Here is a 13,809-nt window from a genome sequence, read left to right as displayed (position 1 = left end):
TCCTCATAGGATCTCCCCTCCATACCAGGCAACATCCTGGTAAACCTCCTCTGCACCCTCTCCAAAGCCTCCACATCCTTCCTGTAATGTGGGGACCAGAACTGCACACAGTACTCCAAGTGCGGCCGCACCAGAGTTGTGTACAGTTGCAACATAACGCTACGACTCCTAAATTCAATCCCCCTACCAATAAACGCCAAGACACCATATGCCTTCTTAACAACCTTATCTACTTGATTCCCAACTTTCAGGGATCTATGCACACATACACCTAGATCCCTCTGCTCCTCCACACTATTCAAAGTCCTCCCGTTAGCCCTATACTCAACACATCTGTTATTCCTACCAAAGTGAATTACCTCACACTTCTCCGCATTAAACTCCATCCGCCACCTCTCGGCCCAACTTTGCAACCTGTCTAAGTCTTCCTGCAAACTACGACACCCTTCCTCACTGTCTACCACACCACCGACTTTGGTGTCATCAGCAAATTTGCTAATCCACCCAACTATACCCTCATCCAGATCATTAATAAATATTACAAACAGCAGTGGCCCCTGTAAACAGATCCCTGAGGTACACCACTTGTAACCGCACTCCATGATGAATATTTACTATCAACCACCACCCTCTGTTTCCTATCCGCTAGCCAATTCCTGATCCAATTTCCTAGATCACCCCCAATCCCATACATCTGCATTTTCTGCAGAAGCCTACCATGGTGAACCTTATCAAACGCCTTACTAAAATCCATATATACCACGTCCACTGCCTTGCCCCCATCCACCTCCTTGGTCACTTTCTCAAAAAACTCAATAAGGTTAGTAAGGCACGACCTACCTGCCACAAAACCATGCTGACTATCACCTATCAATTCATTACTCTCCAAATAACTATAAATCCTATCCCTTATAATTTTTTCCAACATCTTGCCGACAACAGAAGTGAGACTCACCGGTCTATAATTCCCGGGGAAGTCTCTGTTCCCCTTCTTAAACAATGGGACAACATTCGCTAACCTCCAATCTTCTGGTACTATACCAGAGGCCAACGACGACCTGAAGATCAGAGCCAGAGGCTCTGCAATCACTTCTCTTGCCTCCCAGAGAATCCTTGGATAAATCCCATCCGGACCAGGGGATTTATCTATTTTCAGACCCTCCAGAATATCCTGCACATCCTCCTTATCAACTGTAATACTGTCTATTCTACTCCCTTGCAACCCAGTGTCCTCCTCAGCTATATTCATGTCCCCTTGCGTGAACACCGAAGAGAAATATTGGTTCAATGCTTCACCAATCTCCTCCGGTTCCACACATAACTTCCCTCTGCCATCTATAACTGGCCCTAAACTTGCCCTAACCAACCTTCTGTTCTTGACATACCTATAGAACGCCTTAGGATTCTCTTTAACCCTATCCGCCAAAGTCTTCTCATGTCCCCTTTTAGCCCTTCTAAGCTCGCTCTTCAACTCCCTCTTAGCCAATCTAAAGCTTTCTAGTGCACTACCCGAGTGCTCACGTCTCATCCGAACATAAGCCTCCTTTTTCTTTTTAACCAACAAAGAAACTTTTTTGGTGCACCACGGTTCCCTAGCCCTACCAATTCCTCCTTGCCTGACAGGGACATACCTATCACAGACTCGCAGTAGCTGCTCCTTGAAAAAACTCCACATGTCGGACGTTCCCAGTCCCTGTAATCTCCTAGTCCAACCTATGTTTCCTAATTCTCTCCTAATAGCCTCATAATTACCCTTCCCCCAGCTAAAACCACTGGCCCGAGGTTCATGCCTATCCCTTTCCATCACTAAGGTGAACGTAACCGAATTGTGGTCACTATCACCAAAATGCACACCAACTTCCAAGTCTAGCACCTGGTCTGGCTCATTTCCCAGCACCAGATCCAATATAGCCTCACCTCTAGTTGGCCTGTCTACATACTGAGTCAAAAAACCTTCCTGCACGCTTTGAACAAAAACTGACCCCTCTAACGAGCTAGAGCTATAACAATTCCAGTCAATATTAGTCAAGTTAAAATCCCCCATAACAATTGCCCTATTACTTTCACTCCTAAGCAGGATTGACTCCGCAATCCTTTCCTCAACCTCTCTAGAACTTTTAGGAGGTCTATAAAAGACTCCCAACAGGGTGACCTCTCCTCTCCTATTTCTAATCTCCGCCCATACTACCTCAACAGATAAGTCCTCATCAAACCTCCTCTCTGACAATTGGTATGGACTGATTTATGATTTGAAAAGTTGTGAATGAAACTGATCAGCAAAAAATTGAGAGTGGTCAATTCTGTTTCTGAACTTAAAATGGAGAGAATGTTATTGGTGAAGCAGCTGAAGTTAGTTGGTCCAAGTACGTGGTGTAAGGGATTCCTATGGTTGTGATGCTTGGCTTCCAACAAACACAGCATTTCCCTTTCTGTCAAGTATGGCTCAGTCATTGGATGGTTTCTCATTGACTCCCATTGACATCAAGTTTTACTAAGGCTTCCTGGTGTCATGCACAGCCAAATGCTGCCTTCAGCACTCGATTTAGGAGATTGATGGGGCACATTACCTTTATTGGGTACAGTGCACTCAGCTGCTTCTTATTGTCACTTGAACAATTATTGTCAATTGAACAATTGAAATAAATTGGCTGGACACCAGCATTTAGGCAAGGTTGAGTGTGAGATACTTTTGGTTGAGGACATTTAAAAATGCTTTAGAAATGTTGAAGAACCCACTTCTTCCCATTAGTTAGCTGATTATCCTCCATGTGCTACTAAAGTGATGCATGCCAAGTGTGACTGATCTTCATTGCATCTATAATCCTTTGAGTATGAAATATGCAGATTATCAAGTACAAATCACAGAATATTTAGATGGCTGTGACTATTTTTAACTCACTTTGATGAAAGAATTTTGATTTTCTTCATCCATAAATTTTGCCCAAGGCACAATGAATATCGTAGTGCAATGTTCAATAGTGGATTGAGGCAAGAGTTGAGCGATCCATTTCGCCTTCATTTAACTTCCCACAAGATTTCTTTGATTCATTTCTAAATCAGTAACCCTGAACCTTACTAGCTGACAAGTATTTGCCTAATCCATTTTTAAGCCTCGTCAGAGATTTCTGTTCCATCTTTGCTAATTGATAAACTGTTCCACATGTTCATCACTGTTTTCTTGTCTACCTTGTCTAAATCTGGCATAATCTTGTACACTTCTATTAAATCTACCCTCAATCTCCAATGCTGCAAGGGGAATAATCCAGCTTTTCCTCATCCCTGGAGCCATTGAGGTAAATTTCCTCTACGTCGTGTCTAGGACCTTCACAAAGTGTTACCAGCAGTTAATTGCAATAGTCTAGCTGTGGCCTAACACGATCTTAATAAAGGTTCAGCATAACTTCGCAGCTTTTGTACTCAATACCTCTATTTATGAAGCCCAAGATCCCAAATGCATTGCCAGTTACTCTCAAAATGTCCTGCCACCCTCAAAGATTAATTGACATTAATCCTCAGGCACTCCATCCCTGAAAACTCTTTAGAACCGTATCATTCAATCTGTATTGCATCTCCTTTTCCCTCTGCCAAAATGCATCACCCCGTACTTCTTTGTATTGGATTCCATCTGTCACTTGCTTACCCATTCTGCCAGCCTATCACATCCTGTTGTAGTCAACTGGTATCCTCACTGCTTACCACAGCTTCAAGTTTAGTATCATTGGGAAATTTAAAAATTTTACTCTGTATTCCAATATCCAAGTAACAGATATATATAGTGTCATTTTGAGTACGAGTCTTTTCTACTATGTTGTTTTACTGGCATCTGTTAAAGATTCTGAGCATGTGCTGACTTTGACGGTTTTACAATCTGCATTAGGATGCTCTGTAAGCAAGACGTCTTCTACTAGTGCTCCTTTTTTCATGGTTATTACGGTTCTGCTGAGTTATTGTTAAACTTCATTATTTATATAAAGTATTTCCTGCTTCTAAATAACACATTCGGCTGCTTTATTTGTGGTCTCAAGTTACCACATCTTTTTGGTGACGAGAAAATGGCAAAAAAAAACGAAGTTTTTCGATGTTCAGCGTGGGAACACGAGCAGCACCATAGCTATGTTTGGGATGGTTGGTGAGTTCAATGAGAGAAGCATGGACTGGGCTCAATACATGCAGAGGTTGCAGCATTTCGTTTTTAGCAAATTGAATAGAAGATGCAGTGAAGCAATGCTCTATTCTCTTGAGTGTGTGCAGAGTGAAGATTTATCAGTTGATGCCATGCTACAGAAGCCAGGAAAGATTTCATTGGCAAATTTCGTTACACTGGTCCAGAATCACCATAAAGTCCTTGGTGATTGTTCAAAGATTCAAATTTCATAGCCATTTTCAAAAAGCAGGTCAATTGGTAACTAACTTTGTGGCAGAATTATGCCAGCTTTCAGAACACTGTGATTTCAGAGCAGTTTTAGAAAGTACATTCAGAGATTGACTGGTCTGCAACATTAACGAGGCCTGCATTCAGCATTCGTTGTTGGGAGAAGCCGCACTCATTGACTTTTAAGAAGGCTATAGAAATTTTGCAGGGCGTGGAAATATCTGCCAGTAATGCTAAAGATATTCAGAAGGCTAATGTTGGTGTCCAGGCAAGGGTGCTGCATCAAATGAAGAAAGAGGTTGCAAGCAAAAAGGTCGAAAGGACCAATCGCTCCTGTCCTTAAAAATGATGCATGTATGTAGTGACTACAGGCTCACCATTAACTAGGTTTCAAAGTTAGATGCTTATCCATTACCTAGGGTGGAAGATTTGTTTTCAACTTTTGCAGGAGGCAAGACGTTTTCAAAACTGGACATGAGCCAGGCATATCCTACTAGAGGAAGATTCAAAACAGCACGTGACCATCAACACGCATATAGAGGAGATGACATTAAGCAGCATCAGTAGACAGTCAACTTTCTCCAGCAATATAAATAGTCCGTCTCTGCATTTGTGGTCCAATATCTTTTTTAGATCAATGAGGACAATGTATAGTCGTCTCCTTTGATCACGGCATTTCTCTTGCTGCTGTCAGATTGAGAAGATCATGTTAATTGTAGACCTTCCAGTAGTGAAAGCACACTAGGGTTTGAGTTTGATGCGTTGAGCCAGGATCTGCAACCTGACTCTGGCATCAGGGGTAAATACTTTTCTCATGATGCTTAGTAGGAAAATGCTTCGATAATTGTCAATCACTGTGATCACCCTTGTTCTTGTACAGAGCCATAATATTTGCATCACACATATCCTAGGGAACTGCCTACTGCTTCAGGTAAAAAGAGAAGTTTGGCAGGGGTGCTGGTTTCCCATGCTTGATGAGTTCAGGCAGTATGTCATCAGCACCTAGAGCTTTGCCCGTAGCAAGTGAGTCAATAGCTTTGCTAAGTTCCTCCACTGTGAGTTTGATATCCAGCTCTTCCGTGACACACAGGCTTTCTATAGTGTCTAGAGCTTGCTTGTTCTCCCTAGAGTACAACTCAAGATAGTAATCTAGCCATCTCTCCAACTGTTATTGCAGTCACTGATGAAATCCTCTTCGTTCATTTTCAATTGAACTATTCTCTTAGCTGGTGGACCCATTGCCTTTTAGATTCCTTCATGCAAGCCCCTCGTATTCCCAGTGTCATAGGACATCTGGATATTCTGGTAAAATTGTAACCTGTAGTCATATGCACTGCCTAGCGGTTTGTTGGACCTTACTTCGAGTGGTTTGAGCATTCAGAGTCTTCTTGCTCAGTTCTCTCTTGTAATTACTGAGAGCGACCCACTTGGCTTCAATGACAAGTTCCATCAGTGGTGTTAGAATCATAGAAACCCTACAGTACAGAAAGAGGCCATTCGACCCATCGAGTCTGCACCGACCACAATCCCACCCAGGCCCTACCCCCATATCCCTACATATTTTACCCACTAATCCCTCTAACCTACGCATCTCAGGACACTAAGGGGCAATTTTAGCATAGCCAATCAACCTAACCCGCACATCTTTGGACTGTGGGAGGAAACCGGAGCACCCGGAGGAAACCCACGTGTTGGTTTCGAACCAGTCAGCATTTTTTCTGTTCTTGCGTCCCGTGTACATTTCTGCTTTGAATGAAAAGATTTCTAAGTGTTGTGTCCTAACCCTTTTGCACAGGGAGTGATCTGCATCACAGTCAGCATTGTGGTAGATGTGTGTATTGAGAATGTTGTTCAGTGAGTGACACCTGATGATGATCAGATCTAGCTGGTGCTAATGTTAGGAGCATGGATATCTCCAGGACATCTTAGGCATGATTCGTCCTCTAAGAAGGTGTTAAACAGACTTTATGATCGCAGCAGAACTCAAGTAGCCTCCGTCCGCGCTCAATTAACTTTCTCATGACATGATGCCTGAGGCAGGAGGCAAGGCCTCATGGTCCACACCCACTGTATCTCATTCACATTCTAGCTCTTTGTTCTTTAGTCTTCCTGGGACTTTCCCCTTTTAGTTTCCCTAGTTTCTGGAACTTTCTATTCTTTAGCTTCTGGGACTTGCTTTCTGCATCTGGTATTGTCCTGCTTGTATTGGCAGCTCCTGTGGAAAGCTTCTTGCTTCTCAGTTTCCAGGTTTCAGACAGAATCATAAATGCTTCTGCTTTTCAATGTGAGCTTCTGGTTTTTAAGTAACAGCTTAGTTTTTTTAAAACTAATTGCAATTGCTTTTAAACCCTTGATTACAATGCAGGCAAAGTTTAAAGTGAAATTAGAAGTCAGAGACTTGTTGGCACCTGTGTTTAACATGAAGCTGAACTTAAGTTTTAACATTTATCGCACAAATACAGAAACACAAATTAAGCTTAAACTTAAAGTTGTATCTTATTCCTAGCGTGCATAATACAATTAATTACTTAAGCTATCTCTATTTCCGAACGACATTCAATTTAAAGTAGTTTTTATTCTTGTTTAGAATTATATCAGCAATGTTAGCGATGATCAGTAAAATAATCATTACTGTTTGAATGTTAAAATACTGCCTATTATTTTTAAGGAAGAAAAGAGACATCTTGACAAGTGTTCTCTGCTTAGGAACACAGGAATTTCTAGATTAATCAAGACAATGTTCTAATTCACTTTCACATAAGGAACATCCCTGAAGATTTTGGAAACCATAGATCCAAAGTCACCTGATATCCCAAGCATGCTATACCTGTAATTTTTCACAAACATATCCTGTATCCAGAAGTGTTATTTTCTTAAAGAAATGTATCTAAATTGCATTTGAATTCATCAATACTATCTGCTTCCCCCCATTCCCAAGGGATAATAGATAGTCTATTCACTCACAAAAATATTGCTTCCACAGATTAATTTTGAATTTATCCCATTTCGAGCAAAGGCCATGACCTCTGGTTCTGTTGTGCTAGATGAAGTGAAATAACTTGTTAGGGTATCTTGTGCTTTTAGAATCCTGCAGCCATCAATCATATCTCCTCTCATTCCTAATAATCCAATCCCTCCATCCCCTCAAATCATTCTTGTAGCTTTCTTCCGTATCTTTTCAATGGCTACAATATCATTCTTGCACTGTGACGAAAAAGGTTTAGTCTGAAATATTAGTTTGCATCACAAAATATTTTCAAATTCTGGAAATATGGGCAAAGACTAACAGTTTTGTTTTATTTTTAGGCATGGCAGCTCCGTTTTAGCCACCTTGTTGGATATGGTGCCAAGTATTATTCCTACCTAATGTCGAGAGCCGTAGCCTCCATGGTTTGGAAGCAATGTTTCATGAAGGATCCACTTAACAGGTTAGAAAATGAGAACGTGAAAATAATTGTGATCAATCAATCACAAAGAAATGGGACTTTGTGTTCTGTATTATGAAGAGAGACTTTTGGAACGCAGTAACAAGGGATGCAGATTGAAAATAATTGACAAAAAGAAATCGAGGGGGCGTTTGGGATTGTTAAGATAAATTATGATCTGGAATGCACTGCCTGAAAAGTTGGTACAAGCAGATCCAATCGTCACTATCAAAGGGAATTAGATATTTACATGAAAAGATGAAAAATGCAGGGCTATGGGCAAAGAGGAGGGAAGAGAGACTAATTGTATACCTCTTTCAAAGAGATGACACATGGTCCAAATGGCCTCCTTTTGTGCGACATGACTATGCGTTAAGCTGGTTTCATTAAAGAATAAAGATATAATTTGAAGTTTTTAAAACGTTGACTTGGATGGAAAATGTGGTGTGTAAGCAGAATTTTTAAAACTTAGACTGAGTGCAGAACTAGAAAGTGCAGAAATTACCCTCACAAACATTCAGAAGGAATTTCAGGACCTCTCTTAAGCTATCCTTGCACAGTATAGATTAATTGCCACTCGTCCTCGCAACCAAAGGGCCACATGATCTGAACGGGTTGGTAAAAGGGAAAGAATAAATAATAAATGCACAAGAGCTTTTATTTAAAGAAATTTTCTTAAAGAAATGTATATAAATTGGATTTGATTGATTGATTTAAATGCCTGATGACGTTTTAAGTGTACAATAAAACATACCTGGTGGTGTCTTTTTTTAATTTCTTCATATTCTGACAATTAATTGTCAGGCAGAAGTTAAGCTTGAAGCCTGGCTGCCACTTTTACAGGCCTGACTTAAACAAACTGGCTGTATTTTAGGGTCTTTGAGCCTCATTTTACATGGTGTAGTTACTGACATGTGTTTTTAAGAGCAAAATGTGTTTAAACCTTATAGATCAACCAAAAATATGTTTTGAATTTGTAGCACAAGTGAGTTTTAATTTATATTGTTGCACGCTTAGCATTTCAAGGATGTTTTAATAGCTTTGCTGTGCAAGTGACATTATCTCTTGGAGGAGTAGCATCATTGCAACTGGTATATGCCACCACCTGTAAGTCTCCCTCCAAGCCTCGCATCATCTTGACTTGGAACTATGTTGTTGTTCCTTCACAGTTGCTGGATCAAATTCCTGGAATTCCCTTCCTAATAGCACTATGGAAGTACCTACACCACATGCACTTCAGTGGTTTAAGAAGTGGCACCACCTTCCCAAGGGCATTTGGGACTCGGCAATAAATGTTGGCCCAGTTAATGATGGCCACATCTGTGAAAATAATTCTTTAACTTTCAAAAAGCTCTTGTGTATTTATTATTTATTCTTTCCCTTTTACCAACCCGTTCAGATCATGTGGCCCTTTGGTTGCGAGGATGAGCTGCAATTAATCTGTACTGTGCAAGTATAGCTTAAGAGAGGTCCTGCAATTCCTTCTGAATGCTCCTATCATTGTGGACTAATGTCTAGCCCTCTTTAATAATTCCTCCATTGCAGGGCTCTTAAGACCGGCAATTCAGTTGAGTGACCCCCCACAAACTCAGTAAACCCATCTAATCTATTCCATGGTGCTCATTTTTAGACAATAATAGCTTGTATGTGCATATTATGTTGAATGTAGAAATGTCCTGAGGCATTTTACAGAGAGGGAAGAAAAACAGACAGAAATAATTAAATGAATAGATGCCAAGCAATGTGGGAGAGAGTAAAAGTTCTGCTGTATCGAAGGCATGCATAGATCTTTGTTTTATTCCATTTCTATGCTCAGCTAATTGTCCCAATTCTTTAGTCAATTAGATTAAATTGAGTGGCTACATTGGAAAATTCATATTTAAACCGGGTTATGGGTTTTACAACTATTGTGTAAACAGCAAATTTTTATGCAATTTCCCAACATTGGCCAATATTTTCTTACTGTAGTGCTGATTGTAACCTAATAAAATTGACTCATTGAATAGTTGCTTAAAAGAGTTAAATGGTCTCCTGTGCTGAATGATTTATGACTTTAGTTGTGATTGGAAAACCTAGGCCATTATGTTCAAGTATGCAAGCAAAAAAACCTTTTCCTAGGAGATTCCTGGATTGGCGATAGTTCTCGACTTTCTTTGTCCTTCCTGGGTAGTGGGGAAAGGAGATGTTTTGTGGATGAAGGTGAAATGCCTCTGCATGAGGGTGAACATTTACTCTGATGGCATTTTATTGTTCTGAAGATGCAAATATAAACCAGAGACGTCTACCATAAGCAAAATCTGTAGGTTAATCAATTGGCTAGTTCTTGTTATTTGTTCATAATTTAAGTTTATTTTGTCTAGGTATTTGAATTACTTATTTAATAAGTTCAAAAGATTTTGTTGGTAGGTGTCTCAGTCTTGATAAATGAGCAAACCAATTCTTATCACACCATTGCATAATATAGTGGTTATTAACACCAAAATTATTCAATAGCAGTTTTGTCATTGCTTGCCGCCTTACCATAAATATTGCTTGGACAACAGCATTGCATGTGCTACAAAAGTCTGAGATCACATACCAACCGACTCGTGAACAGCTTCTTCCCTGCTGTCATCAGGCTTTTGAATGGACCTACCATTAGATGATCATTCTCTACACCCTATCTGTGACTGCAACACTATATTCTGCAACCACCTTTCTTTCTCCTCTGTGTACTCTATAGCACACAAGAAACAATACTTTGGGTATTTCACTTCAATTTTTTGAAATGTTATTAACCAGCATTTGATTTGATTTGATTTATTGTCACATGTATTGGGATACACTGAAAAGTATTGTTTCTTGTGCAGAGGAATCAACCGTTGGCTAAAATTGCACTTAACTGAGCTGATCTTGCATGGCAATCTCATTTAAATATAGCTCCCAGTACGTTGTGCTGTCACATTTAAAGAGTGCTTGGTTGGCAGGGCTTTCAAAACTGGAAGAGCACCAATGGCTACGAAGAGGTCAAATGAACCTTTTGAGATATGGGGGAGAAGGACACGGTCTAGCAGATTACCATTGGTGGCTGTGTGTTCAGCTATGAATGTCCTAAGCACTGGAATATTTGCCTTTTTGCCTATCTTTCCTCATCTATCCGAATATCTCTGTGACCTGGTACTAAATTTTGCTTCATAAAACTGTTGTGAAGAGCCTTAGGATGTTTTATTATCTTAAGGGTGCTATATAAATACAAATTGGTGTTATTTAAGATCCAACAGTCCAGCTGCATGTTAGCTAAATATTCTTAATGGAAGGTCAGGAATACAGTGAGAAGTCTCACAATCTGTTGGACTTTAACTTGGTGTTGTGAGACGACTTACTGTGTTCACCCCAGTCCAATGCCGGCATCTCCACATCAGGTCAGGAATACCCAGAGGAAAATATTTAAAATCTCCCTGCTTCCCTCCATTGCAGCAGCCATGTAATGGGTGCTAAGTATCAGTTGTATTATTGGATGGTGATATACATTTCCTGATATACAGGCCCAAGGCCCATAGCTTATCAACCCATGTGACATGGAAGTTATTCCTTTTTCCAGAGAGAGGGGTAAATACATTTTTTTGGCGTTTAGATGAAACAATAGACACACTGATGTCATTTGTAAACATAAATTTGACGAGGTAATGCTCGCTACTTTCAGGCTAAAAGAAATGAGCCAAGAACGGCTAATTTGTCTCAGCACTTTCCTATAATATGGTAAATGTATCATTTTAAAGCTGATGCTACAGCATTTTAAATTAGATCCACTCTGCTCTGGAAATGCTGATCAAGAGCAAGGTAAAAGTGCATGTGGTTTAACGTTACCTCTCTCCTCAGGGCTGTGGGAGAGCGCTATCGCAGAGAGATGCTGGCACATGGTGGTGGAAAAGTACCAATGTTCATGGTTGAAGGTAAAATAAATTGATTTTTAATTTTGCTTTTACTCCAAAATGTTGTATTAAAATATATATCCAGGCTGCTCGCCTTTGTGTATATTGTAGGGTAGCTTTTATGAAAGGAGAAAGGAGCATGCACAGTTGGGGAAAGGCCCATTCAGAATTAATTTCCTGGCCGGGGACCTCATCTGATGTCAGAAAACGTTTCATAAACAATTTGGTGGAGGTAGCTTTGCTGACCTGTACAGGAAGGCTGAACGTTGGGTGGATCTTGTTGCCAGCAAAGACTCTGATACTGCTTCAAATGTAATATAGCATTTGAATTTGAAGACTTTGTGAACTGTTTGTGCTTCTGTTTATTGAAAAAACCAGTTCAGAATGTGTAATGTTCTCCATTTTAACTTCTGTTCAAATGTTTGTGCTGATAACATTTTTATAGCATTGTAACATATTGGAATTTTGGCCTATTTGGTCTATTAGACTTCACTATAACATATATTACTGATGTTAGGTCAGGTTCAATAAAAAAAATACTAGCTACAAGTACTCGAAAGTAGAGCCATCAAATTATGGACTGCCGCATAACTGTTTTATGAGGGAATTGTTGTGCGCATTCTATGGCAGTTTTTATTAATACAAGAATGGTTTTGATTCAATGTAGAGGTCTTAGCTAAACAAACAATGCAGTTCTTCTGAACTCCCACAAAGGCTGGAACAGGGTTCTAATTCATGGCAGTATAGTTTGATTGTTAGCTGTATGAGTTTAAACAAGGACTTAGGAGGGCGAAGAGGGGCCATGAAATGTTCTTGGCAGGCAGGGGTAGGGAGAATCCCAAGGCTTTTTATGCGTATATAAGAGGGTAGCTAAGGAAAGGGTAGGTCCACTCAAGGAAAGTGGAGGGAATTTATGTGTGGAGCCAGATGAGGTGGGTGATGTCCTTAACGAGTACTTTGCATCAGTATTCATAAAGGAGAAGGATGTGATGGATGGTGAGTGTAGAAAGGAGGATGTTGACATTCTAGGACATGTTGAGATAAAAAGGGAGGAGGTATTGGAAGTTTTGAAAAACATTAGGGTGGATAAGGGCCAGATAGGGTCCATCCCATAATTCTGAAAGAGGAAGAAATTGCTGAGGCCTTGGCCAAAATCTTTGTATCCTCTTTAGCCATGGGTGAGGTAGCAGAGGATTGGAGAGTAGCTAACATTGTTCCTCTGTTTAAGAAGGGCAGAAGAGATAATCTGGGAAATTACAGGCGTGTAAGCCTTATATCAGTGGTGGAGAAATTATTGGAGAAGATTTTTAGGGACAGGATATATTCACATCTGGAAGGGAATAGGCTTATTAGCGATAGGCATTGTGGTTTTGTGAAGGGGAGGTCATGTCTCACAAACTTGATTTAATTCTTTGAGGAAGTGACAAGAAAAATTGACCAGGGCAGGGCAGTGGATGTTGTATACGTGGACTTTAGTAAAACCTTTGATAAGGTTCCTCATGGCAGGTTGACACAGAAGGTGAAGACATATGGCATCCAAGGTGAGCTGGTAAGATGGATACAAAACTGGCTTGGGCATAGAAAGCAGAGAGTAGCAGTGGAAGGGTACTTTTTTAACTGGAGGTCTGTGACAAGCAGTGTTCCACAAAGATCAGTGCTGGGGCCTCTGTTTGTAATATATATATATATTATAATGATTTGGAGGAAAATGTAGGTGGTCTGATTAGTAAATTTGCAGATGATACAAAAATTGGGGGAGTAGCAGATAGGAGGAGTCAGAGGAAACAGCAGGATATAAATTGGCTGGAGACCTGGGCCAAAAGATGGCAGGTGGAATCTTGTTGGACTTCTTACTAAGGTGGAATTTAAGCCAGACAAATGGGAGGTGATGCGATTTGGAAGATCTACTGCAGAAGGAAAGTCTACAGTAAATGGTAGAACCCTTAGAAATATTAGCATATAGAGGGACCTAAGTGTGCAGATTCACAGTTCCCTGAAGGTGGCAACTCAGGTGGTCAAGAAAGCATATGGCATGCTGGCCTTCATTGGTTGGGATGTTGAGTATAGGAATTGAAAAATCATGTTGTAGTTGTATAAGACT

At 40.3% G+C, this 13,809-nt stretch overlaps 1 protein-coding gene across 1 annotated transcript in view; it reads left to right on the top strand.

The window, feature by feature from the left end:
* mipepa (mitochondrial intermediate peptidase a) overlaps positions 1 to 13,809 on the top strand; it is a 131,907-nt gene that overhangs the window by 94,322 nt on the left and 23,776 nt on the right. Inside the window, exons 17-18 of the mRNA XM_078222145.1 lie at positions 7,679 to 7,800; positions 11,656 to 11,729. Coding sequence (XP_078078271.1) covers positions 7,679 to 7,800; positions 11,656 to 11,729 — 196 coding nt within the window. The remainder of the gene's footprint in view (positions 1 to 7,678; positions 7,801 to 11,655; positions 11,730 to 13,809) is intronic.

The sequence above is a fragment of the Mustelus asterias genome, chromosome 10 (genome assembly GCF_964213995.1).
Source record: "Mustelus asterias chromosome 10, sMusAst1.hap1.1, whole genome shotgun sequence".
NCBI lineage: Eukaryota > Metazoa > Chordata > Chondrichthyes > Carcharhiniformes > Triakidae > Mustelus > Mustelus asterias.
The sequence above is the reverse complement of the archived record's forward strand: the minus strand, read 5'-3'. Positions and strand labels throughout refer to the sequence as shown.